The sequence below is a fragment of the Biomphalaria glabrata genome, chromosome 13, assembly GCF_947242115.1.
Source record: "Biomphalaria glabrata chromosome 13, xgBioGlab47.1, whole genome shotgun sequence".
Lineage (NCBI taxonomy): Eukaryota > Metazoa > Mollusca > Gastropoda > Planorbidae > Biomphalaria > Biomphalaria glabrata.
Window position 1 is genome coordinate 12161552 of NC_074723.1, and position 27271 is coordinate 12188822.

Here is a 27271-nt window from a genome sequence, read left to right on the forward strand (position 1 = left end):
AATAGAATAGTTCACTGTTCAAGTCACATCCCTCCAAGAGGTACTAGTAATAGAATAGTTCACTGTTCAAGTCACATCTCCAAGTGGTACTAGTAATAGAATAGTTCACTGTTCAAGTCACATCCCTCCAAGAGGTACTAGTAATAGAATAGTTCACTGTTCAAGTCACACCTCCAAGTGGTACTAGTAATAGAATAGTTCACTGTTCAAGTCACACCTCCAAGTGGTACTAGTAATAGAATAGTTCACTGTTCAAGTCACACCTCCAAGTGGTACTAGTAATAGAATAGTTCACTGTTCAAGTCACATCCCTCCAAGAGGTACTAGTAATAGAATAGTTCACTGTTCAAGTCACATCTCCAAGTGGTACTAGTAATAGAATAGTTCACTGTTCAAGTCACACCTCCAAGTGGTACTAGTAATAGAATAGTTCACTGTTCAAGTCACATCCCTCCAAGTGGTACTAGTAATAGAATAGTTCACTGTTCAAGTCACATCTCCAAGTGGTACTAGTAATAGAATAGTTCACTGTTCAAGTCACACCTCCAAGTGGTACTAGTAATAGAATAGTTCACTGTTCAAGTCACATCCCTCCAAGTGGTACTAGTAATAGAATAGTTCACTGTTCAAGTCACATCTCCAAGTGGTACTAGTAATAGAATAGTTCACTGTTCAAGTCACACCTCCAAGTGGTACTAGTAATAGAATAGTTCACTGTTCAAGTCACATCCCTCCAAGAGGTACTAGTAATAGAATAGTTCACTGTTCAAGTCACATCTCCAAGTGGTACTAGTAATAGAATAGTTCACTGTTCAAGTCACACCTCCAAGTGGTACTAGTAATAGAATAGTTCACTGTTCAAGTCACATCCCTCCAAGTGGTACTAGTAATAGAATAGTTCACTGTTCAAGTCACACCTCCAAGTGGTACTAGTAATAGAATAGTTCATTGTTCAAGTCACATCCCTCCAAGTGGTACTAGTAATAGAATAGTTCATTGTTCAAGTCACATCCCTCCAAGTGGTACTAGTAATAGAATAGTTCACTGTTCAAGTCACATCCCTCCAAGTGGTACTAGTAATAGAATAGTTCACTGTTCAAGTCACACCTCCAAGTGGTACTAGTAATAGAATAGTTCACTGTTCAAGTCACATCCCTCCAAGTGGTACTAGTAATAGAATAGTTCACTGTTCAAGTCACATCCCTCCAAGTGGTACTAGTAATAGAATAGTTCACTGTTCAAGTCACACCTCCAAGTGGTACTAGTAATAGAATAGTTCACTGTTCAAGTCACACCTCCAAGTGGTACTAGTAATAGAATAGTTCACTGTTCAAGTCACATCTCCAAGTGGTACTAGTAATAGAATAGTTCACTGTTCAAGTCACACCTCCAAGTGGTACTAGTAATAGAATAGTTCACTGTTCAAGTCACATCTATCCAAGTGGTACTAGTAATAGAATAGTTCACTGTTCAAGTCACACCTCCAAGTGGTACTAGTAATAGAATAGTTCACTGTTCAAGTCACATCCCTCCAAGTGGTACTAGTAATAGAATAGTTCACTGTTCAAGTCACATCTATCCAAGTGGTACTAGTAATAGAATAGTTCACTGTTCAAGTCACATCTCTCCAAGTGGTACTAGTAATAGAATAGTTCACTGTTCAAGTCACATCTCCAAGTGGTACTAGTAATAGAATAGTTCACTGTTCAAGTCACATCTCCAAGTGGTACTAGTAATAGAATAGTTCACTGTTCAAGTCACATCTCTCCAAGTGGTACTAGTAATAGAATAGTTCACTGTTCAAGTCACATCTCCAAGTGGTACTAGTAATAGAATAGTTCACTGTTCAAGTCACACCTCTCCAAGTGGTACTAGTAATAGAATAGTTCACTGTTCAAGTCACACCTTCAAGTGGTACTAGTAATAGAATAGTTCACTGTTCAAGTCACACCTCCAAGTGGTACTAGTAATAGAATAGTTCACTGTTCAAGTCACATCTCTCCAAGTGGTACTAGTAATAGAATAGTTCACTGTTCAAGTCACATCTTCAAGTGGTACTAGTAATAGAATAGTTCACTGTTCAAGTCACATCTCCAAGTGGTACTAGTAATAGAATAGTTCACTGTTCAAGTCACACCTCCAAGTGGTACTAGTAATAGAATAGTTCACTGTTCAAGTCACATCTCCAAGTGGTACTAGTAATAGAATAGTTCACTGTTCAAGTCACACCTCCAAGTGGTACTAGTAATAGAATAGTTCACTGTTCAAGTCACATCTCTCCAAGTGGTACTAGTAATAGAATAGTTCACTGTTCAAGTCACATCTCTTCAAGTGGTACTAGTAATAGAATAGTTCACTGTTCAAGTCACACCTCCAAGTGGTACTAGTAATAGAATAGTTCACTGTTCAAGTCACACACCTCCAAGTGGTACTAGTAATAGAATAGTTCACTGTTCAAGTCACACCTCCAAGTGGTACTAGTAATAGAATAGTTCACTGTTCAAGTCACACCTCCAAGTGGTACTAGTAATAGAATAGTTCACTGTTCAAGTCACACCTCCAAGTGGTACTAGTAATAGAATAGTTCACTGTTCAAGTCACATCTCCAAGTGGTACTAGTAATAGAATAGTTCACTGTTCAAGTCACATCTCTCCAAGTGGTACTAGTAATAGAATAGTTCACTGTTCAAGTCACATCTCTCCAAGTGGTACTAGTAATAGAATAGTTCACTGTTCAAGTCACACCTCTCCAAGAGGTACTAGTAATAGAATAGTTCACTGTTCAAGTCACATCTCCAAGTGGTACTAGTAATAGAATAGTTCACTGTTCAAGTCACACCTCTCCAAGTGGTACTAGTAATAGAATAGTTCACTGTTCAAGTCACACCTCCAAGTGGTACTAGTAATAGAATAGTTCACTGTTCAAGTCACATCTCCAAGTGGTACTAGTAATAGAATAGTTCACTGTTCAAGTCACATCCCTCCAAGTGGTACTAGTTATAACTATGACCGATTCTAATGTGCTCCCATTAAGGTGATGCTGTGAAGAGATCTTGAACAAATATTCTGAAGAAAGGAATGTGATCATAATATCATCTCAAAGCCACGATCATTGCTTTTCTACAATACGTATTTGAACAAGATGTAATCATTTTAGATTTGACCTATATAGCACAATATCTTTGACTTTTGTTTCTTACTAGATGTTTCTCTAATATCAAATCTTAGAGACATGGTGTCACTTGAAGATACACTACATAACTATATACTGTTTTTCTGGATGTTGATTTTGAAATTCGTTTTTATTCATTTCAGCATGTTAGACGTGTTTTATACGGTTAATTTATAATGTTATCCTTTAATGTATGTTACTTTTTTTTTTCATAAATGATGTAAATGATTTTAAAAATGCTGATCTAGGTCAGTGAATCTTGGATTCAAATGTGTCGTGTCTGTAAGACAAAATATTGTTGGAACTGGCATGATATTACTAAGTGCTCAAGTTAAGAGTGCTCAAGTTAAGATGTCCTACAATTGAGTTGTAAAGGTTTAATAAGCACTACAACTGACAACCAGTAGTTGATCTACTATCACTGATTAATATTTGACAATCATGTATATACAAAGCATTTTACTTTGACTGGGTTTCTTTTTGATGCTAAATTGTTAGCCAAATTCATTTTTCTTTCAAATGAATAAACATTTTCTTGAAAACTCATTATATAGTTGCTGTGTTTTTGTTGTTATTTGTAAAGTATTCAAAAGGATCTGTTATTTTTTTTTAATCTTTAGCCTTTGGAGAGAATTAATATTTTGATACATTTTTTTGATACATTTCACAAAGTTGTTTTTGAATGTCAAGTGTAAGAAAAAAAAAAGATTTATTCATAGTGGAGTCCATTTAGAACTAGATCTGTAATGCAATCTTTAGGACCACTGAATGCAATGAAATAATTTAATTAGGAATCATTCTTTATTTAAATTCGAAGTTGAATCACTGATACAGACTGATATTCTCACATCTTGGATTAGATGCTTAGCATGTCTCAAAGTGTATTGATTTGTGTGTTATACAACAAGCAATGTGTATTCTTCTGTCCTGTTCAAAGTATCATCATTAAATGTCAATTGAAAGTAAACAGACTTTAAAAAAAAATTAAACCAAATTTAACAAATAGAATTAAAACACATTTTGTTGTGACAACTGTTTATGTTTAAAAGTATTTCAAATATATGGGAGTTCACAAACCAATCCAAATAACAATATAATTCAATAAAATCTGTAACCAATTTATCATATGCACGAAACTGATGACCCATTATATAATTAATCAATTTGTTAATAGTAATATTTTCTCAAGGTTTTGAAAGCCCAATCATTTGACTAATAATAATACACTTGTATATAATACATATCCTTGAATCAGATGTACATGACTAATCTTTCTTTTTTAAAAAAGGGGGAGGGTCTTACCAATATTATGAGATGGTGCCTAGTTATCTTATTCAACCCATTTTAAATTTTTTTCCCCTCATAATAAAATATATCCTTGTAAGGTATAACCTTTTGATAAGTATAATCCATTATGTAATTTTGGAACGAATTGAATTTTAAAATAAATAATCTGCAGTGTGACTTTTTAAATTTTTAAACTCCAAACGTTTATTCCATTGCATTATTGATGCATCTGGTTGGCGGTCACAAAAATGACTTCATTATATACTGTACAAAAATGTGCCAAATATCCAAAATATCAACAATATAAACTTTTCTCAAGCTCTAAGCCTAAACATTAAACACTTAAAGTTGTACATCTCAATGCTGCCATACAAACCTTATAACTTTCCTACAAATGTAAAACTAAATGAGTACAACTAAAAAAGACAAAGTCTTCAACTTCAATTTAAAAATAACAACCTTAATGAAGGAAAGGTTATTATCAACAATCTTGAAATAAAAATTAGTTTAGGCATACTTTTGTTATTTCAACACGAGTGTATCATTGGTCAGTTGACTATCAATTACAAACAAGAATCATGATCATTCATGCTGTGATATTTAATTTACATGTCATAGATAAGACAGTTGTAAAGCTGATTATAAATATCACCAATTTCATTGAAATATTTCTGATACAATTATAAAAGAAAATTAAACACAAAATTGAATCATTCTCATCATAATGAGTTTCAGTTCTATCAAAAAAAAATATTTTTAAAAATTTTGTTATTTATTCTATGAAGTCAGCAATTTCTTAAAACTTGTCCCAATACATAATTAATTATTAGCAAAAGAAATTAATTAAAAGATGAATCATGCTAAATTATCAATGATTGTTCCCATAATGAGGGATGAGTGGTTAAGTGGCTATCTAACAAGTGGTGTCGAGTCTGAATCCCCTATTGGACCAGGAATTTGAATTGGGATTTGCGTGAAGCTGAATGCCCAAGGCAGCATGGAAACTTCTCAGATACCTCTTCCCTCACATGTCAATGAAAGAGATTGAACCAGAGCACCCTGAGCATTCAATAGCATAAAAGATGTAGTATACAAAATCAATTTTACAAAATGAATAATAAATTATAGATTAAATACCAGCAACAGGGTTGGGATGCAGACTTTGAACAGAGTGGTGTGGTTGGCTATACACTGGACCAGCACTGCAGAGCAATGCAATACTATGAACAACCATTGAGTAAATAAAAAAACAAAACATAACTAGTGAAACTCTTTTCTGACTACCCATTACCCCAACAACCAATGGGTCACAGTTTACTCAGACAGATCACATAAACAGAGGAGCTGGCATACCAACTGTATGGCCCAATGGAGAAAGACTAGAAACGTCAATTGCAACTGGTGATCACTTGGACAGCGTCAGAGCAGAAAGAGGAGCACTAGAGCTAGCAGCTACCATGCTACACAACCACCCAAGCGTGCTGACCAGCCAGAAAAACTAATGCTTCCTATATAAAACAAACAAGGACAGTGCTTGTAGACCTCAACAAAAACAGATAGGAAACTGTTTTCCAATGGATACCAGCACACAATGAAAAAGCAGACATTTTGGTCAAAGATGGGAGAGTAACTAAACAAAAAAAAAACACCCCTGTACCAGCCCTCACCCAAATTACAAGAAAAATGGTGTCTAAAGCTTTTTCAGACATGACTAACATATAATATTTTACCTCAGAATCAGACACAACAGAATGAGACAACACGTCACAACACATGTTTTGGAAGCCACATACTCTATCGAGAAGCCCCAAGAAACACTGCCCCCCCCCCACACACACACAATATAACAAAAACTATATGGAGAGATGCCAGATCTGGAAATCACTGCGCAGTTCATTACAGATATATGACTACCCTCCAACATAAAAATGAGAATAAAGAAGAAGAAAGGAATTGATAAAAACATGGAAAACACATTATGTATATGAAAAAGAATGTCCCTATTAAGGCAGTGGCCATGCATATCATTAATTTATTCAAAGATAATGCTGAGTCTACCAAATTATGACATATTGGCAAAACCAAAAGTCTCCACAGTTTTCTGGTACACAAAAAAAAGGATGCATTAAGGTACCAAAGTTTGTTCGTTTCATCAGAGCAGAAAAGAAAAAATTGAATGATACTCTTTTACAATGCAATGTTTTATATATTTCACTATTTAGTAATTTCAATAAAAAAATATTCTCAAATTTGACATTAATTTGAATGGGATAAAGTTTCACTAACAAGTGCTAAGCATATATGCTTGTTGAGTGAAGTTCCACTGTATTTTTTACAATGTAGAAGCTTCCCTATGACCTTATATTAGGTTTTGACTCATAAAATAAGTATTACGTCTAGTATATATAAGAAATTTCTTCAACTACTTCTTTGTCTTAAAAAGCAAAGAAGAACAACTCTGTGTAGAGTTGGATCACAAAATGCTGCTTGCTTGTGACTGACTATTAGACACATATGTCAACAATGTCTTCATACAACATCAAATGTGCAGAATTCACAACAAAGGACAGGCCCTGCATAGCACACAATTTGATCAAAATGTATAAGCTGTCAATGGCCAATAACATCTGTACAAAACTGCACTGAAATATAACATTATAGTTGATCAAGACAAGCTTTATAATAAAAGTATGAAGAGAAAAAATTTATGTAAAGCAAACAAAAAAAAAATCTATTTATACCAAAATAAGTTGAAAAAAAACATTTTAATGTAAGGTTCTGTCCTGTCTACTCCCATGTAAAAGTTTTGTAAAATCAAATGACACACTGGTCAACTAGAGTTCACACATTGCAGCTAAAAATGGCTCAAATTTTCATCAACATAAAATATAATTGTCACATTTATTTTTAATGCTGATATAGACAAAATCAATGATTAAAATCACAGATAGGGTTGCAAATGAACATAATATTAAAAATTATAATTTATATATTATATAAACATTATATTAGCAAAAACATTTAAATGGACTTTTTTTTTTCTTCTAAATTAGTCCCAAGTCTCATAAAGTAACATTTCATGAGTATGTTTTTTTTTTTCCAGAATACAAAGTAAAAACATTATCCTTAGAAATGAAATTTATGATCACATTTAAATTAGATGGGCGTGTGGTGGCTAAGTATTAAATCTTTTAGCTTTTGAAATGAGAACTCCTTGGTTCAAGTCTTGGTGAAGACTGTATTTTTAATTTCCTGATAATCAGGACACCCCAGACTCTAACTATAAGGGGTACGTGACTTTAGTAAGGGAAAGTTAAAGGGAGACGGTTATTGTGCTGGGCACACAACACCCTCATTAACTGTCGGTCATAGAAATAGTTGACCTCTACATCATCTGCCCCATAGATCGCAATGTCTGAAATGTTTACTTTACTTTTAAATTAGATAGCACCACATCCTAAGGGAATACTGGGTATAACAAAACCAGAAAGTAACAAGGTGACTCCAACTTTTAGAACCAGAACCAGGTGGACCTAGAAGTTGAGCAAGTTTTAAGCAGCACAGGAATGACAAGAAATTGATTATAAGCTTTATGAAGTAGCTAAGTAACTAAGACAAAATTAAATTATAGTTTAAAAACAGCTTATTGTAAAATAAATATATAAAGAAAACAATCAATTATGACACACACACACACAGAAGCATCAAAAATACATCTATAAAGAAAAACCTAACATCACTTAAAATCAAAGCCACATCATTCAGACACTCAATTTTGAAACCTAACATAAAAAATCAATCCATCTATCACCACACTCAACCAGCATTCTTACTAACATCCCACTTAGTCAATTTCACTACATATATTCTGTTATAAAATCATGTAGAACACTTTACATGCTTCACATTAAATATTATGAACTATATAAAAGTCAAACAAGGCTTTCAACAAAAAGTTCATTAAACATATACAAGCATTATTATGACTGACTTCAACTTATACAAGTATGAACAAAATTTTAAAAATTCTGTTTGATTGATGTAATTTATACTGATACATATAAATTGGAATATAAACCAACATTTATTGTTAGCTGCCAACTTGACCACAAGCCATGGAATGCAACCTAGCGAGTCTTGTAAATTTCTGGCCAGCCAGACTGTAAAGAAGAGGCCCAAACAGTATATGGTGGCCCGGCCAATGCAATGAGAAATACTTAAAACACAGGAACTAAAAACTGGTGACTATCTGCTGTAGTCATTTTAAGCATCATCATCATCATCAAGTAGAAACTCATCTCCATCTAAATTCAAGTCCTAGAGTGTACACAAAAAACAAAACAAAAATAACAATAAAATATAAAAAATACTTTAAAAAAAAAAAAGCTTATATTAAGTGTGATTGTATCAATTACATTGGATCAGTAATGTAATTAAATTTGTAATAGATCTAGACTAACAATAATTAATCTGCTGATTAGAAATATTTTTACTGATTGTTTTTATTTAGCACAATTTCATGCTTTTAGCTTTCTCAATGTGCTATGATCTTAGCACTTGTCTATAAAAAGGATGGTGGAGAAATAAGGGAATACCTGGATGAAGGCTACCAAGATAGCTTTTAAATGTATTTTATAAAAAAATAAATTGTATGACTTGAATTCGAACATGAGGGCTCAAGCCTCCTAAAGCCAATAGACTAACCACTGTGCCAGCAAAGTGCTTATCAAAATAGAAGGTTTTATAATTATCTAATGTTTGTTTCAAACTTTTAAGCAACTGCCTAATTCTCTACACAAAATATAAAGCTTACTAGTTCAACATATATCACCACATCTGTCTAGTATAATCTCTTTCCCTTGTTTGATACCAGACAAAATAATTACCAATACTTAATTGATTAATTGGTTAATTTCAACTTGATCTGAGAATGAGTGTCGGATAAATAACGTGTTCAAACATTTTACCAGAAAGACAGAGTGTGTTGATATAAGCTTTGTAAAAAAGACAATATAATTACATACTTAGCTGCATGTTTTCTTTTAAAACAATGTTCACGTTTTACGTAATTAAAGCATCCCTCAAGTACTATTTGACTAGATATGTTGAATTTTCTAAAGTAGAATAATTTTTTCTCATTTTAAGAAAACATTTTTTTTTATATCAAATAACAGTAAGTTAAAAAAACAAAAATGACTAAATTTGTTACTTACAGCTATATCAAAATCATCAATGTTTAAATTTTCTAAGTCAATCTCAAGTTCTTGATCCCACAACTCATTTGTGTCAAAGTTTATCTGATGTGCTGGAACTTCTTCACTAGCAGTACCTCCAGCCAACTGAGCTGCTGACGTACTAGACTCTGGGGTTAGCTCATTGAGCAATGCAGTGGATAACTTCTGCACATGAGAGGGGATCAAAATATCTTTATCATTTTCTAAGTCATCAAATGGAGATTCCTGAAATGAGAGAGAAAGAACGATTCTTTTAAAACAATTAGGTTAATAACAAAAAATATACATTTAAAATTTATATCATTATAGAAATATTTAGACTTACATCCCCTGGACTCAACGACTGAATTGTAACAAAACCTTCCACATCCTCGTCAACTTCACTGGCAGCATTAAGTAACTGAGAGGAAACAAAGGCGCCACTACATTCTGCCTTCATCATTTCTTCCACTGGGTTACAGCTTAAAGTATCCTGTTAATTGAAATCAATGAAATCATGTCTTTGATATGAAATCAATAAAATCATGTCTTTGATAGGAAATCAATAGAATCATCTCTTTGATAAGACATCAATAAAATCATGTCTTTGATAGGAAATCGTGTTTGATAAGTTAAGAGGTTAGACACAATTCTAAAACTCACTAAGGTTTGAGAGTAACTACAAGCTGGTTTAATTCTGGACCGTTCAGCTTTCAGAAACTCTTGAGTCTTTAACAACACTTGATAATTAGGAAACAAATTTTCATATGACTTTGGCTCAGCAATAGATTTAGCCAGCCTTTTATTGATTGTGGAAGCCTTCTCTTGCCAAAGTACCACAACTCTGATTGAAATACACAAACAAAAAAAAAACAATTTACTATGTGAACTATGAATGACATTCTTTAGGTACAATGTATCACTGACACAAGACTATCTAAAATGTGGTTAAATATAACTCTAAATACATTTGCTGTTTAACTAAAAATTGTGTATTACTTTACCGTGAAATCTCTGATGGTAGGTAAGTATGTGCAAAGAAAGCAGCTTCAGGTAGCCTGCCAGATTGGATTAGAATCTCAAGGCAATCTTCACACCTGCAATTTAAGATAACCATTTTGGATGGATGTTACAGTTGAAAAGTGACATATCTATTCATTCTTATACTTCAAATACAAATCTAAAGTCTACCTTCCAAGTAAATAGTTGGCTAAAAACTCCACATTGGTTTTAGCATTTAAGCTAGCCAAGGTTGACACATTCATCATTAATTCCCTATTGCCTGTGCTGCTAGCTATAAGAAGAAGGCCCTCCCAGTCTTGGGCCTTCTGAAGGCATTCTTGTGCCAAGGCAAGATCAGACTTCTTCATGGCAACGTCTGCAAGTTCCTTCCATTTATCTGTTGTGTCACATTGCTTAGCCAGTGAGTAGGCCACCTGAAGGTCTCCAAGTTGAATAGACAGGTCAAACTTGTGATCTAAGTCATTGGAAACAGCCAAGGCTTGCTTTTTAAAACCCTTGATATACAAAAAACAATTAAAAACATAATCCTCAAAAGCGATCAAATAATACAAAACAAATGATCAGATTTAAAGTTTAAGTGAACTGAGAGATCTAAAGGGTAGATCAGTGTTCCCAAATCCTTTTCTTTAACAGAACACTTAGCAAATTCTGAGAATTTTGGGGAACACTTTGCACACTCTAAGAATTTTGGGAAACACTTAGTACATTTTTAAAATTTTGGGGAACACTTTGCTTAATTTTTTAGGCTGGATTATTTGTTGAAATATAAAAAAAAAATAACAACATATTCTAAACTTAGTATTCTTATTTATTTCAAGCATAAAATTATTATAAAATATAAAAATAAACATTTGAAAAAATAAAGTTTAAAGAGTTTGAAGGTATAATGTCCTTGATATTCTAATATCATTATTCTGGTTTTATGTGGCAAACTTAAGAATCAGCGGCCTATGCTTTCTTTAACAGAGGCCAGGTCACCATTTTCAGCTTGATACTCTTTTAATTTTAGCTCAAGTCTACAATTCTGTGTAAAAATGTCAGTCTGTATGGCAACTCCATCCTGTAAACTTCAGAATGGACAGTGTACCACATGACTAATAAGCTATCCCATGCTAAGGGTAACATAGAATTCCTCATCTATGATTAACAAAAGTTCAAGCCACAGTAATTGCAGTACCTGAGATTCCAAAAACTGGGCAATTGTGTTTCTCTGATCCAGTGGCACAGAGGGCAGTACTTTGTCAGCAGAATCAAAGTCTTTCCTCACTACAGCAGTCTGGTACTCCAGCACAGATGTCCAGAGCCTGTAGCTGACAATGTTCAGCTCCTTGTCCCCAAGATACACACGGTTTTCTTTGGAAATGTACCCCAGTAGATACATGGGTCTGGTGTAAGAAAGATGGAGTAGAAAAATACTTACGAGATGCATTAGTCAGACATATTCACTACAGCAAAAAGTTTTTTTAAGTTCATCTGCACCTTCATTTTCTCCTCCCCAACCCAAAGCTTCAGCATCAGTCAGTGTTTACAGATTAACTGTTAATTTTTTTTTTTAAACATTCTTAGAGGCTCTAGTGAAGTAGATGATTTGAATGGGGCATTCTTAAATTTTTAAAAAAAGTTATGAATTAAACTAGACTCTGTAATTTGCTGAATCACTGACAGAAAAGTCAATTTGGCAAGAGAAAAATCATCTCTAACAGAAACACTGTGTTTCTTATACCTGGCAATAAAAATAGCAACTATTACTGATCCAAAATGACAATTTGTTAAAAATGAGAAACAATTGATTTCTATTTGAGCTATGAGTATTAGATTTAAAAAAAAACATTTGCCTGACTAAAAGCAAGTATAAATCTAGCAAATCTTAAAAGAAATATTTTAAAAAATCACCTGTCTAAATAGGCAACTGTTGTAACCTCACCACCAACATAGTAGCGTAATCTGTTGAGGTTGTTTGTATAAACAAAACAGTCACCAATCCATAAACCATGAGTAACAGTTTCAGCAATTTCATGTAAGACCTGTTCAGATATTTACCTTAGAGAATGATTGACAAGACACAAAGCCTGTGTGAACAAGACTATAGAAGAATAAAGACTGATGTCAGGACAGCGAGACATTGAGTTGTACCTTCTTAATTAAAACCATTTGAGTTATCATTATAATGGAGAAATCAAACCTTTCCTTTTTTAATAATTAGGCTAATATTTATTTATTTGGAATTCTGGTTCTTCTTAAAGTGAAACAAAATGAACAATTTACTTTTGAACACTTGCATACAACTTTATGTAACAATCAAGAAAGTTATACATCAGACTCTTGTTCATATTGTTAAAGATTACCTGGCCTACATCTGCCTTAACGATATATAAGAAAAATAAAGACTAAATCTGAAAATCTATCATGACTTTAAAAAAAAATCTTTGTATACCAGTATTTATGTCATGCTATGAAATATAATGATGTAATGTACTATTACAGATTAGAATAGAATGTTGCAACAAAATTTTAAGACAATAAAAAGCACATTTACCTCAAAAGAGTTTTCATTGCCATCTTCGGACATCCCGTCAGGTGTGGTGCTAGAAGGCTCTAAGGATTCAGGATTGTATTGTAAGATATGAAATGACTGAACAGCTGATAGACAGACCAGGGTGTTAGATTCATTCCAGAAAACCTATTTTAAAAAAAAATATTCAAATAAACAGTTTTCATGTTTTTAAGTCTTTCTTTTTTATCTGACAATAAAAAATGTACTTCTGCTAGATAGTTATCTTATTACATGTACAGCTAACCTGTATATTTAAATGTGATAATTTTAATATTTTCAACATAGTCTCACAGGGTAATATTACTAGTTATACAATTAAGCAACCAAAAATAGGATTTAGCTTGTAGCAAAGATTCCTATGCAGTGTGTCACGGCCTGGTTATTGTTATAGGTCTGGACGGTCTTGAGTTGGTCTGCCTCTGTGTGTTGCAGATACCTCTTCTGGTACTACTATAATGTTCTCTGACTTCTTAACTAAATACTAGATTTGCTGGTGCGTATGAATACTAACGTACTGAGCTCTCCGACCACAACACTTAGAATCATTAATAGACACGATGGTAGCAGACATGGTTTTTATTATATAAAATATTTCACAAAGATATTGGCGACTTCAGCCATCACAAATTATACATCCAAAGAAATGCATCCTGAATACGAATCAATTATAGTAACTTAAATACTTGTACATCACTACACTGGAAAGGACATCCATAATATTCCTCTCTCTACAAGAGTCCAAGATCAACTAACTGAAATCACCCCGTGGTCAGTTTCAACCCCAATATTTCCTCTTGCATTGGCACGAAGTAGTTACATGATTATTAAGTCACTACTAGTTCACCTTGTGTCACAGTGGTTCTAAAACTAGTGTGTGACACAGTGCCCGCCCTGTTTATAGGAAGAATCACTTTTAATCAATATACAAAGAATTCCAACATTATATGTTCTGCAGATACATTCTCTAAACAGACCAAAAATTCATAGTTACATTTTATTATGCAGTAAAGATCTATATGTGTACCTGACATTAGCTGGAGAAAATAAAGGCAGGTGGTCCAAGTGCTGGCCACATGAAACCTTTGGCCATAAAAAAAAACAGATGACTTTTACATTATCTGCCCTATAGATCACAAGGTCTAAAAGGGGTACTTAATTTTTATTATGAGATTTATATATTCACATATTGTCTCATGAAAAAGTGTTCTACAAGATGAACCATAGTCATTCTACAACTGAAGGAGGCCAACAAATAAAGATCAAGTGAAAGGCTTTCTACATACTTTTTATCCAAAGAACTTAGACATTCTCTACACCATTTTTATCCATAGATTTTGAATCAATAGTACAAGAAAGTTCTTACATGTTTGGGTTCCAATTCAATGTGTCTAACAACACAAACTGTTTCCCATGTGTAGAAAGTCAAGCTATTAGTAGATCTGACTCCAAGTAAATGACCTCCATATAGACCTATAAAAATATATAGAAATCTACATGCTATGCAATTATAATTAAAAGTAGTCACTAGAAAATGGCTGACTGAATAAAATATTCCAAGAATTAGTAAATTGTAGGGAAAGTATTTTTTAATGCATGAACATATTTTGTAGCTATAATGATTTTAAAAATATCATTTTTATAAAAAAAATAATGATTTGCATGTCTGACATACAGAAAATTCATGGATTAAATCAAACCTAAAATTTGATGAAAATACAAAAATTATAATGAAAAAGATTGCAAAGAAAGAAAGAAGACTTTGGTGTTAGCTTTGAGAACAATAAAATAAAATATCAATACAAATTAAACTGGTATAAAAAAAAAATTGACTCCAACAAATACCAATTAAGGAACAAATGATGATTTTTGGAAAACTGTTAAGAAAGTTGCCTAAAATCATAAGAAAAACTATTTCTAATTTAAGCTATTAATTTATCTTAGTATTATCAATATGGCCTCCTTCAGCCATGAAGTTGTGGATCATCTCATATAAATGAACGCCTGGGTATTAACTATAGTTGAGATGATATTTCCCAAACAACAGTTACCCAATCTCCAAGCAGCTGAGACAGTTTGGGATCGGTGGTGTCGCAGGTTAGGCCAGGGTATAGCACTATGTACTGTAATCTGCTTTAGGGTCACCAACTCCTGATTTTTCCTCAGGGTTGACTTACGAAACCTTTCCCAAGGCAGTAAAGGTTTGGCTTTAGTTGTTTTTCTTCTCATAGGTGGGTAACCCGCCCAGGCTAATGAGCCCCCATGCTCAAACTTTGCTGGTTTAGTCACCAGCTGCTCCTTAGTGTTAAATCTTCTATAAAACTATTACTAAGCTGCTAATCTTTTTCATATCAATCTACCCCCCATCCCAATTATTTTAACGTAGAATATATTAACCTTACAACTATTACTACAAAGTGTGATATTAAAACATGTTTGAAACTAATGAAATACCTTCAACACCAAGAGCTGGTTTCAGGGTCTTGAATTCTTTGAAGTTTTTATAAATAGTCACAGTGTTTCCATTAGAGATAGCATACATAGAGGAGTCAGTGGCCCACACAAACTCAGTGGCTGATCCATAGGATTTGCTTCTAAGTGTTAGAGCTGTGTAAATGATGTACTCACCCTCACCACACACAACTGCAAACCTACAGAGCAGAAAGAACACACCCGTTCATTCAGTTCCCCAAATACTTACTTCACCCATAACACATAGTAACTGGTGCTTAGTGACTTAAACCATATACTTACTTCACCCATGACACATATTTACTGGTGCTTAGTGACTTAAACTTGAAAGATGAGTGATCCCAGAGTTATAAGAGATTCAGAAACAACAGTCTCAAGAAATAGGGTATATCTGTATATGTAGTTTTTAGCTGTGTTTATCTCTGTAGTTGTGGGAAAGGTTTTCTGGCAGTGCATCAATCTTTAGCCTCCTTCAGGCATAAGACAACTATGGCTCATCTTGTGGAGGAAGATGACAGCCTGGGCATTGACTAAGGTCGGAACATTGTTGCTCACACAGCAGTTCATCCCTCTCCACTCAACTACAGTGTCCCAGAGGAACTACAATAGCTGCTAAAATTTAGTGTCAGCAGCACCATAGGGTCTGCCAGAGAGCAGCGCTGTGTGCTGCAAACTTCCTAAGGGTCACCATCTCCAGGTTTTTTCTTAGGGTAGACTCAAGCTTTTCCCATGTTTGAGCTAAGCCACAAAACAGCAGAGGTTTGGATTCACAGTTTTCCTTCTCCTAGGTGGGTAGCCAACCAAGGTTAATGGGCTTCTCCTGCCTGAAGCTTTCTGGTTTAGGCACCAATTCTTGCCAATGCCTTTTTCCCTACTAGTGTTAAGAGTTCTGCCAGACCCAATATCTGAGCCACACATAAAAGCCAAGACTTGGACTCTCAGAAACTTTTTAAGTTTGCAACAGATTATTCTATCACTCTGAGTCCCACCTATGTTTTAATTATGTTAAGATACAAAGAGTTTTAAAGGATGTTGTCAAATTTACAACTTTGATGAAGCAAATATACCTATCTTAAGTAAAAAACACTCAGTAAATTTTCATAATCAAAAATGTCAAAATATAATAGACTTGTAACGATTACAAGCAATAAGTCATTATGTGTCTAGTTATTCAATTTCATTATTTAAAAAAAAAATACAAATAAAATTATTGTTTCAGAAAAAAGCTTAAGTTGGATTTTTGACCTTCACTGAGTGACTGACTTTAGCAGGAAGTACTACGACAACAAGAATGAGGAAAATCTTGCCTTCCATTTGGACTGTGTGAGATAGTCAGAGGGTAAATATCACAGGTTCCCATGTCCTTGATGGCCAAGAGCAGTCTTTCCCCATCTTTAATCTCTTGTTCATTTGCAACTTTCACATTGGCCTGCTGGATCTCAGCATGTTTAGCCCAAAGTATTTTGCCAGATAGGTCCATAGATATTGGAGGCTCTTCACTGCCAATCTACACAAAATAAAAAAAAATAATAAAAAGTGCCAAGATGAACAATAAATATAGTGTATATTAAGTAGAATTTCCATTACTTAAATTCCACTTAAACCAGTTACCCATTAAAAACTGTTGGCCTAAAGGACTTCTTTCTAGATTTTTTAGATTTTTAGCTATGAATAAATATTCCAAATACAGTGTTTAGTAAAAATCCTTATCTTAAAAATGATCAAATTAAAAAAGGTTAAAAAATAATTAAGCTTAACTAAAAATTAAATAATAAATATAATTTAAAAAAACAAAAAGGAAAAGATATTTAAAAAATAATATATTTTTCTAATCTTATAAATGACAGATAATTATGTCCTATGATATTTGGTTGGTTGAGCGGTAAATTGTTTGGCTTTTGAATCAAGGGGACTAAGGTTCCAATCTCGGTGAAGACTGGTATTGTATATTTCTCTACTTTAAGGATGCCCAGGTTCACCCAATTTTGATAGGCAAGTGACGTAAGTGGGTGAAAATAATGGCGGATGCTTATTGAGCTGACCACCATCATTAACCATTCCTATTTACTTTTCTGAATGATATTCAGACATAATAAGTAATACCCTAAGTGCCATACAGCCTTCATCAAATGCTGCAGTAATAATGCTGGATGCTTTCTGACATGTTATCATCCAAACTCTTTCCAGCCCATAGTTCATGACCTTTTCAAGTCTGTATGTCCCAGAATGCCATAGACAGAGTTGACCTGTAACAAGTTAAAAACATTTAAAATAACTATTCATTATGTAGTCAAACTCAATATAGCAAATTACAAGGTTTTGTTTTGTTAAAACAAATGTAATTGAACAGATCTAAACATGCCAACTCTCAACACTCTGTCAAAATGGCAGCTACACTTTCAACCTGTTTATTTTATCTCATAGAACATAACTGAACTGTTTTCATGCTTACTTTATTTCTAAATCAAATTTTGATTAAATTTAAAATTCATTGCACGTGCTAAAAAGAGTTTATTAAACAATGTAAACAGTTTGCGCTAACCGTCATCACCCCCAGAGAGTATAAGTGGCAAAGATAGATGAAAGACAACAGTGTTAACATCTTTGGTATGTCCTTGGAGAATCTGCACACAGGATTTAGTCTGAAACAAAAATAATATCATAATAATGTATAAAAACCAAAGAATTATAATAACATGTACATTATTTGTGAGATATATATATATATATATAAATATATATATAGTGCTTTTTTTTATTAAAAAAATAGTGCCGATACTCAGTAATTAGGTGCCTGTACTCAGTAATGGATTGTCCAGCTTTTAACTACTAATAAATTAATAATAAACATTAAACTACAAGAGAAGTAATAATTTTTTGCCTCACATTCAAAAAGGTGCCGGTACGCTGTGCCGGTGGGTACCGTCACAAAAAAAGCCCTGTATATATATATAAATATGCACATAATTTTATGATTTGGGTGGGTTCCATTTTATATTTCAACAACTAAATTCACTACTTCTAAAAAGAATTGTGCAAGAGAGCTCATTATAATCAGGTTTTCTTGCATTCTTGCTAAAAGGGAAAAATATTGGCAAGCTTCTATATTTAAGTGTATATTGATGAATGAAAGATAGTTTTCATGTCTAGCTAATTCTATTCATTCTTTTTCTAGGATAAAGTTTACTTCATTATACCTGATAATCCCATATTCTCACTGCTCCGCCTTCCTCTCCTGTCACCAGGTATGGTTTATCATTGCCAGGATGATATTCCACACAGTTCACAGCTCTATCATGTTTCAAAGAAAAATTTGGAGCCCGCAAGCCAATCTGCCAGACCTGAAACAGAAAAATAAATTTATATTTGCGTAAACCGAATGAAAAATAATTTTTCTGAATATTTCAGATGCTATTTCCTGGTTTCCCAAACTGCGCTAAAATGTCTTTTCAGAAATTATGTTGAATATTTTCATTGTATAAGCCCATAAAAAGAATACTAATTCATAGGATATTCAAGGATATAAGCTTAATGTAAAAAAAAAGGAGGATTATCCAAATATTTAAATCAAAGCTATTTAATTGAAAAAAAAAATGTTTTGGTGATAATTTTGACAAGATTTGCAAGCAAAATGTTCCTTACCTTCACAGTTTTGTCCAAAGAAGCAGACGCAAACTGATTATTATCTTTTGGGTTGACTATCACTTGCATCACAACATAGGTATGACCCGTGTATTCTCTTGAGCTGGACCATTTTTTTTCCCAGTTCCACAGCCTAATCACTCCATCATCTAAACAAACAAATTCATTTATTCTTATGTAGATAATAAGGCAGGTTCACAGCAACTAGACTACTAAACATTAAATTATCGTTTTTATATAATTAAGGTTTAATCTCAAAAAGAGCAAAGGTCAATTTATCTATAGGGTCAAGTTTGTCTAATTTGTAAATAAACAATGCAAATGTCACTTTCCAAAATGGTCACTCCATCTGTTTCTGTCTTATACACTATTATTTGTTTTTTTGTGTATCATCTTAATATTATATCCTAATCTACTACCCTTCCAGTTATCACACTAAAAAAAATGATTGATAATTCAAAGCAATTTAGCTTTAAAAAATTGGCTTTGCAAACTCCATCCATCTGAATTTAGGTCAATAACCTTGAAAATGCTACCATCTTATAACAAGCATATCCCCAGATAACATGAGAAGGGTCTTTGGATTAAGTTAGTTGTAAATACCATTAAAAAAAGTCACACATAAACTGGATGGTAGTTACAGAGGATGATGTCAGGTATTTAACTATAACATTTCATACGTCCAGGAATGGCATCAAAAATAGTAGTACAGCGTGCACCAATGTTATGGCGAGGTAGTAGATCAAACACATCAGCTAGGTATAGTAAGAAATGATGCAACTGATGCTGGCTTTCAGATAATTGGTATGATTATAGGCTATGGAATCTTTCATTTAAGAAAAGCAGTTAGACGTTAGTACCAAGTGGCCATTCACCCATAGCAAGAAACTTATTTTTTGTTACAGGTTAATAATACATTAACAAATGAGAATGAAGAAGAACAAGAAAGACACTTGTTAACAAAGAGTTTTAAAAAGAAAAGCACTGTACACCAACAGTGACAGCACTTACACTAAAAGAATGAGAGCAGCAGTGAATATGGGAGATGAAATATTTATTAGAACACCATTTTGTTTTTTCCTAAACATAATTTTAAGTAATAACAAGTAAAATGCATACTTTAAAGTGCAAAGAATTAAAAAAAAAACAGAACATCTAAAGAGCAACAAAAAAATAATCATCTTGATATTCATTACAAGCATAAAAATGCTATTGTTACCTCCTGAGGTCAGAATGAATGGATGAGTCGGATGCACTGCAATTGTTCTGATGAAGTCTAAATGAGCATAAAACTGATTTACATGTTCAAGCGTGTTGTAATTATAGACTTTGATCAACCTGTCATCCTTAGTGAGAAGAATAAGCAATTAGTTATAAATTGTGAAACAGAAACAGTTCACACTAGAGAATTAATGTCATAGTCAATGATGTTTAGAACATGTGATGATTTATATTCTATGAGATTTATATGTGATGTATAATTTCTACAATATTCAATTTCACCACAGACATCAACATCAATTCAACAACTAGTACACTTCTAAATAAAAACTAATAGTAAATCAAAATCCACATAAAAAAGCAGTTGTCTTTTATGCTGTCTGCTTTCTCAAGAGAGCATTCAAACAGGGCTGCACCATTTAATCATAATAAATAGTCATAAAGAAGTGCAACATATGTCACATCACAAAGTCATTCCAAAAACACATTCACAACAGTAAACATTGATTTACAAACAACACTGAGAACTGAGCATAGGAGACAGTTTAACTAACCGAGCCAGTGACAATCCAATTTTTACGGGATACAAATTTGACCACTCTCACGGGAAGGTTGCTAACTTCTAAAGTTTTTATAACTTTCTGAAAACAAAATATATTTAATACATTATTTATATAGTACAAAATAAAGTAGTGTGAAAGAGTTTATTTATGCAATACTTTTATGACAATAAACTTAGAAAATGCAAAAGGTAAAAATTAAAAGAAAATAATGAATATAACAGCATTCCAGGTGCCCATATTCAGAAGAAACGGAAAGATGCATAAATAGATTGATAAAGAAGAAGAAAGACTCTAAATTTAAAACTCTTAAACATTCTCAGTGTGACCCACACCTAACTACCATCCATGAACTCTTGATTCTAAAACTTTTAGAATGAAAACTGAAAAGATAAAGTGACTAAAGACAGCTTACAATAGCCTTCTATAAGAGTTGGAATAAAAAAGAATAAACACATTACAGCATCATCCCTCCCACTCCCAAGACCACCTTTGTTTCTAGGTTCCATATATATACATGTCCATTGTACAGGCTGGTCAGCATCCAGGGTTCAGAAGGATGAAGATCGACACATTTGACCCTTTCAGATCTTGATGTTAGCGTTCTTTTTATTTGTAACTTCTAAGGAGACAAAAATAACAAACTCATTAGCAAATAGATTGGCCAAAGCTCATTGACATAAAAAAAACAAGAATAGCACTGATAATTTAAAATAGAAATAATCATAACAATAAAACAATGACAACAGTAAAACAAAACAATGTAATGATTTACCATTTGTTTTATAATGATATGTCCATTTCATATCATGCTAGGAAAAAAAATGTATGTTTTGAATTTTGACAAACTGTTCTTACTCTGTACATCTGTAAAACATCATAACAATATTTTGAAATTTAAAAAGTATAAAAAAATGATATATACGAGGTGAAAGTGTGTGTGAATGTATAATCTAACTTTTACTAGTGAAGGTTAGTTGGTACGAATAAGAGAATGATGGCGAGTGTGTAACAAATAATAGAGACAATTCTCAGTGTGTGATATTATGGAGTATAAAGTTGTGCATGATCAGCCAGAGTTCTTTAAATAATTTCAATAGTATAGACTATTAATTTCAATAGTATATCACCAAGATGATATTTGTGAGACCACTATTTAACTTCATATAGATATATATCTGTGGCATTTTATGTCTCGAGAGACAATCTTTTCCCTTTGCAACTTCTTGTGTGACTAAAGAGGCCAATCCTTGATACACAGCTGCGATAGCAGGTTGGGCATATGTAATCACCAGGCGCTGTTGCATTTTCACCCTTCTTTCTGCTTCTGTTTTGTATGACATCTGCAATCTGTGACCCTTCCTTTATGCTCTCTCTCCATGTGGATCTATCCAGTGCCACCTCTTCCCAGCTGCTAGTGTCAATTTTGAAGAGCTTCATGTCGCGTTTGCATACATCCGTATAACGTAAAAGTGGGCGACCAGCGGCTCTCCTGCCTTCTATTAGATCGCCATACAGAATGTCCTGTGGAAGTCGACCTACTGGCATTCTACGAACGTGGCCAAGCCAGCCAAGGCGTCTGCTGCTGATAACAGAGTGTATGTCCTGGCACCCTGCTCTTCGTAGCACTTACTTCATCATTGTTTATCTTATTTTGCCACCTTATTTTAAAGATCCGCCTTAGGCATCGGAGGTGGAAGACAGCTTTTTTTCCTGCCACGAGTAGGTTGACCATGTTTCACTTCCGTACAGCAAGGTGCTCAACACACAGGTCTGGTAGACTAGGGCTTTATATATGCTGATTTTTGTTTTATATGTAGAATCTACATTTTTACTCCAAAGTCCCCAAGTATTTAGTCATTGACTACTGTGACATGTATGTATTCTTCATATTCTATATCTATATAGTTTAAAATTAGTGTAAGTACAGTTTTTCATTTTTGTTACTTTAGTTTATATATTGGCCTCCTTCAGTCGTAGAACGACAGTGGTTCATCTCGAACACTTTTTCATATGGCTGTGGAGCCCTATTTTGGAGAGACACTCCCGTCCACATATATTGCAGCTCAAGGTGGCTTTCGCTTTGGTGGTAGAGGAGCTGGACATTTTTGGAGTGGCGTGCTTTTCTTCAAGAGCTGAGGCCCATGTTTTCTCGCTGTCCATCGCTTTACTTTAGTTTAATTTAATAGTTAGAATTGCTATTTATTTACACATTTTATACAAATTAATCACAATACATCTAATTGTGCTTTTTTGTATAGAGGTCTACAAGATTTAGGTCAATGACATGCATTAGAAAGCTGCTTAGCACATCTTGCAATCTTTGATTTGACTTGACTGAAAGGATCAGATGAGGCACTGTCTGGTGGTTTTAACAGGTGACCAGACAAAATAGCGACCAAATTTACCAACAAAATAGTGCATACTTTTATGTATAAAAGTACCAAATTTTAGTAAGTGAAAGTCCTGGTGTTGAGGTTTCTATCTTCTTCAATATTAACAGATATCTAAAAGTATGCTATATTTTCAGAGAAAGAGAGTACTTTACAATTTTAAGGTTGGGAAATGGACATTTCTTTGATTTATTTTGAATAGGTCTAACATTTTCTTACTTAATTTTGCTTTTGTTTTAGATGTTAAACCTTGAAGTGTGATGTGAATGAGTAAAAAGAAAGGGAATATTGCTAAACATAGTGCTAATGAGGGATATAATGTATAAAAAAATAATGATTTTATGAGAGGCACAATCCTGCTTTCTCTCTCTTTTTTTCACTCCTTGGTGCTCTAATTATTGATTGACCAGGTTAGGTAGGTACCTAGCATGGAATCATCAACACAGTACCAGAAAAATTCATGTAGCGGGAGGGACAATTATTGATCAATTAGGTACCAAATTAGGTCACATTCACTGAGTGGAGTGAGCGGGCTAGACGCCCAGGGTCACGCAGTTGTTTTTAATTTTTTTTTGGGAGGGGGGGGGGGTCAACTAGATCTAGGTGTAGTGGAGTGGATACCTTTTCAGGAAACACCGGCCACCCCTATATCCACGTGACCCTTCCCCCTAGATGGCACCTTGTGTCCGCGCATAAAAAGGAAGACAACGTGGGCACTGTCCATTCTACCAGCATCTTTTGTCACTGTAGTATCCATATGTTACTAGACCTATGTCGTCTCCACTCCCTGTTTGTGTCTGGTTCTACACCATGTGTTTACGTATGGCTGCAGGTAATCACATTTTACTTATTCATATTAGATTGTAATTTTAATTAGTAGTTTATATAGAATATCACTACTGCGGTTTTTGTTCATGTTGGACTATTCTTATTTTTAGAAGCCAGCATGTAGATGAATTCATTTATTGAAATGCGTACCTGTAGTATACTAGATGAAATAGTTCCTATATAATGCTAACTGTCCATCTTGTAAAAGTATTTTTACAACCAGTGTGTAAATACTGGCTTTTAAGAAACAGTGTATTTGTGAGTGTATAGATTTGTTCTATTTAATTGTTGTAGTTTTGTTGTAAGGAAAGTAAAGAGCGAAACTCTTCAAACAATGTATATAATGTTAGTTTTATGTAGAACAACTAATTGATTTATTTTTAGAGAACTATGTTGTCATTTATTTTTATGTTTTTGGTGTTCCATATCTCTCTTGTGTTTGTAAAAGAGATGATTGGTTCACACCATAAGATTTTCTTTTTGTTTTTCGTTAGATCTAGTATTTAGGCCTATTAATTATGTTTAGTTTATGTTCATTTGTAATTATGTTTTATGTTTGCCTTTGGCAGGTCTTTAATGTATAATAAACAGTTTGGAATTGTCCTATGAGTTGCCTTCGTCATGTCATTTAGTTTGTTCTGTGCCAAACCCACCAAATAGGTAAGGCCTTTAGTAAAGTTGAGGGTTCAGCAGAGAAGGGACCAATTAAAAGGGAAAAGTAACACTAATCTGTAGGTCTTGAGTTGGTTTAAAAAGAAATTGATATTAAAATATATAATAATTGAAGATAATATTATTTTTAAATAAAATAATATAAAAACATTTGTTAGTGTACAGAGCGGAGAATGGTGTTTGTTAATCACCTTAATGTTAGCGCTGGACCTCATTGACCTAACCCTCTTCAACATATTTTATTGTAACTAAGCAAAGTGTAACAAAACAATATATAGCTATTTTTATTGACAAATGAATGACGAGTTTATAGATGTTTGCAGTTTTTTCCTAGGACTAACCATTACAGAGCTATAAAAATTCAAACGTAAAATTGCGGCAGCAGCGCTTAACTTGTTCAGAAGAGGGAAATTACCTCAATTATTTTATAATAATTTAAATAATACTCAATCAAGTCACTCTGACTTTACTCAGAGCTACTCTAGAGTTAGCAGTTAGACTCTAGTAAACTCTACACTCTAACATCTAACCTCTATGACTATGAGTAGTAGGCCTATCAGTTACTATCAGTATGACTGATGAGTTATGAGTATCTTAATCTTAGTCTTAGCTATCTAGGACTAGTCTAGTACTCGTAACTCTACTGGCCCTTACTCATTACTGGGTAACTACTAGTTAGTAGAATAGTACTTTAATTAGATAATAACTTCAATAAGTTATCTGTGACCTTAACTGTAAGTGTAACTAGATCTAGTTACTAGTAAGTAGTACTGACTGTCTCTGTACTCTAACTCTGTAGAATGTCTACTCTAGTCCTAGAATTTACTAGATCAGATCTAGGCCTAGTACTTAGTAGTACATCTAATATATAATAATAGACGTCTCAGAACTCTATTTAGATTCTAGAGGTCTAAGTTTTAATAATGAAAGCATAGACATAGATCTAGACTCTATTTACTATTAGATCTATATAGATCTAGATATAAATGTGTAGTCTATGGATGAAACAATGAAAGAGTGTAGACATTTTTTTTTATTTAGACTCTATTTATAATTTATCTTAGAGTAGACTCCCCTGGCCTGGGTGATCTAATGTTTACGTTTTTGTATTGGATTATTTATCTTGATCTAGATCTAGAATAGATGTTGAGAAAGTTCTATGAAATAAAAAAATGAGTATCTGTAGAGATCCACTATTCTATCGCTGTCTTTAGATCTAGACAAGATTCTAGGTCTAGAATTAGAGTCTAGAATCTAGATCTAATTCTAGATTCTAGTCGAGTGCCAAGCACTCTTGTTTATCACACTTGATATGCTTGTTCGCAGGTCTGTTGATAGAAGGAAAACATTCTTCCTGTCATGCGCATTGAGCTTGTATGTATAATCGAATTAGACAAGGTAGATCTAGACTCTATGGACTAATGGAGGAACTTAGCTAACTCAGCCCATTTATTGTTCTCTCATAGACCTAGATCTAATCTAGATCTAGTATATTTAGTCTAGATTCTTGTACACCTAAAATGAAGAGTACTTAAGTTAGTAAGTAAAGCAGTGTTCATTACTTTTTAATTTTAAAAACTTTTAATAAGTAGATTTAGTCACTGAGTCTGAGTATAATTATCATTTTATGAGTATAAATTCTATTTCTAGTCTATAAATAATAATAATAATTTAAATAATTAGACTATAACTTAGTATAACTATAATCATTGATATAAATATAATAATGATTAAATAATAATGAGTATTCTCTGTCTCTAGTCTTAGACTTAGATCTAGTGACAGTCTACACAATACAGTGACAGTACAGTGTACATAATTTTATTAATATTAGATCTAGGACAATCTAGGTAAAGGCGAGGTCTATTATTAAATTATTAATAACAAATATAATTATTAATAGTATTAGATTTAGTCAATTTAGATATATAGTAGCTTCTTATATAAGGCACAGCTCATCGAATTCTCCTTTAAGAAACACATCGCTTTTTTTGTTTATAATTAATTTGTTTTTATGTTTGGAGCTAAAAACGACATTTTGGGACAGTGCATGTCCAATTTTAGATAAGTTCCTGTATTTTTGTTCCACTTTTCCAAAGCAGATGGCAGTTTTTTAGATTCTCAGTAACCAAGTATGTAAAGCTATTGTTTTAACCTCCCCCGGCAATTCATACCCATATAAGGGATGAAGGCTATATTATTAGCCTGTTTGATCATAGGCTGGTGGATATATCAAA

General features: G+C 33.3%; 2 protein-coding genes and 2 long non-coding RNA genes across 10 annotated transcripts in view; 1 reads left to right on the forward strand and 3 right to left on the reverse strand.

Moving 5' to 3' along the window:
* Positions 1–594, reverse strand: LOC129922470 (uncharacterized). Of its 2 annotated transcripts, XR_008774461.1 has the most exons (4): positions 542–594; positions 404–497; positions 264–311; positions 75–125 (listed from the first exon to the last, which is right to left on the reverse strand). It is a non-coding gene; the product is annotated as an uncharacterized LOC129922470 (long non-coding RNA). The 2 variants fall into 2 exon arrangements; XR_008774460.1 differs by having other exon boundaries at positions 1–311.
* A 431-nt stretch (positions 595–1025) lies between these two features.
* Positions 1026–1632, reverse strand: LOC129922471 (uncharacterized). Its single transcript, XR_008774462.1, has 3 exons — positions 1482–1632; positions 1108–1203; positions 1026–1061 (listed from the first exon to the last, which is right to left on the reverse strand). It is a non-coding gene; the product is annotated as an uncharacterized LOC129922471 (long non-coding RNA).
* Positions 1633–8002: 6370 nt separating this feature from the next.
* Positions 8003–26380, reverse strand: LOC106065885 (coatomer subunit beta'-like). 2 transcript variants are annotated; one of them, XM_056007851.1, is made up of 21 exons: positions 26342–26380; positions 21917–22008; positions 21632–21763; positions 21136–21222; positions 20580–20706; positions 19361–19509; positions 18916–19059; positions 18261–18360; positions 17822–17964; positions 17026–17225; positions 15701–15897; positions 14613–14719; positions 13232–13375; positions 12589–12719; positions 11873–12080; positions 10864–11189; positions 10677–10769; positions 10336–10516; positions 10019–10165; positions 9673–9918; positions 8003–8776 (listed from the first exon to the last, which is right to left on the reverse strand). In XM_056007851.1, the coding sequence occupies exons 2-21, from the start codon at positions 21917–21919 to the stop codon at positions 8723–8725; spliced, it is 2919 nt and encodes a 972-aa protein (XP_055863826.1). In that variant the 5' UTR covers positions 21920–22008; positions 26342–26380; the 3' UTR covers positions 8003–8722. The 2 variants fall into 2 exon arrangements, with proteins under 2 accessions (XP_055863826.1, XP_055863825.1); XM_056007850.1 differs by lacking the exon at positions 26342–26380 and adding an exon at positions 26135–26153.
* Positions 26381–26425: 45 nt separating this feature from the next.
* The window catches only part of LOC106079463 (calmodulin-binding transcription activator 1-like), a 31425-nt gene continuing 30579 nt past the window's right edge, over positions 26426–27271 (forward strand). For all 5 annotated transcript variants that reach the window (XM_056007845.1, XM_056007846.1, XM_056007848.1 and 2 more), the window contains exon 1: positions 26426–26573. The gene's annotated coding sequence lies outside the window, so the exon portion shown is untranslated. The remainder of the gene's footprint in view (positions 26574–27271) is intronic.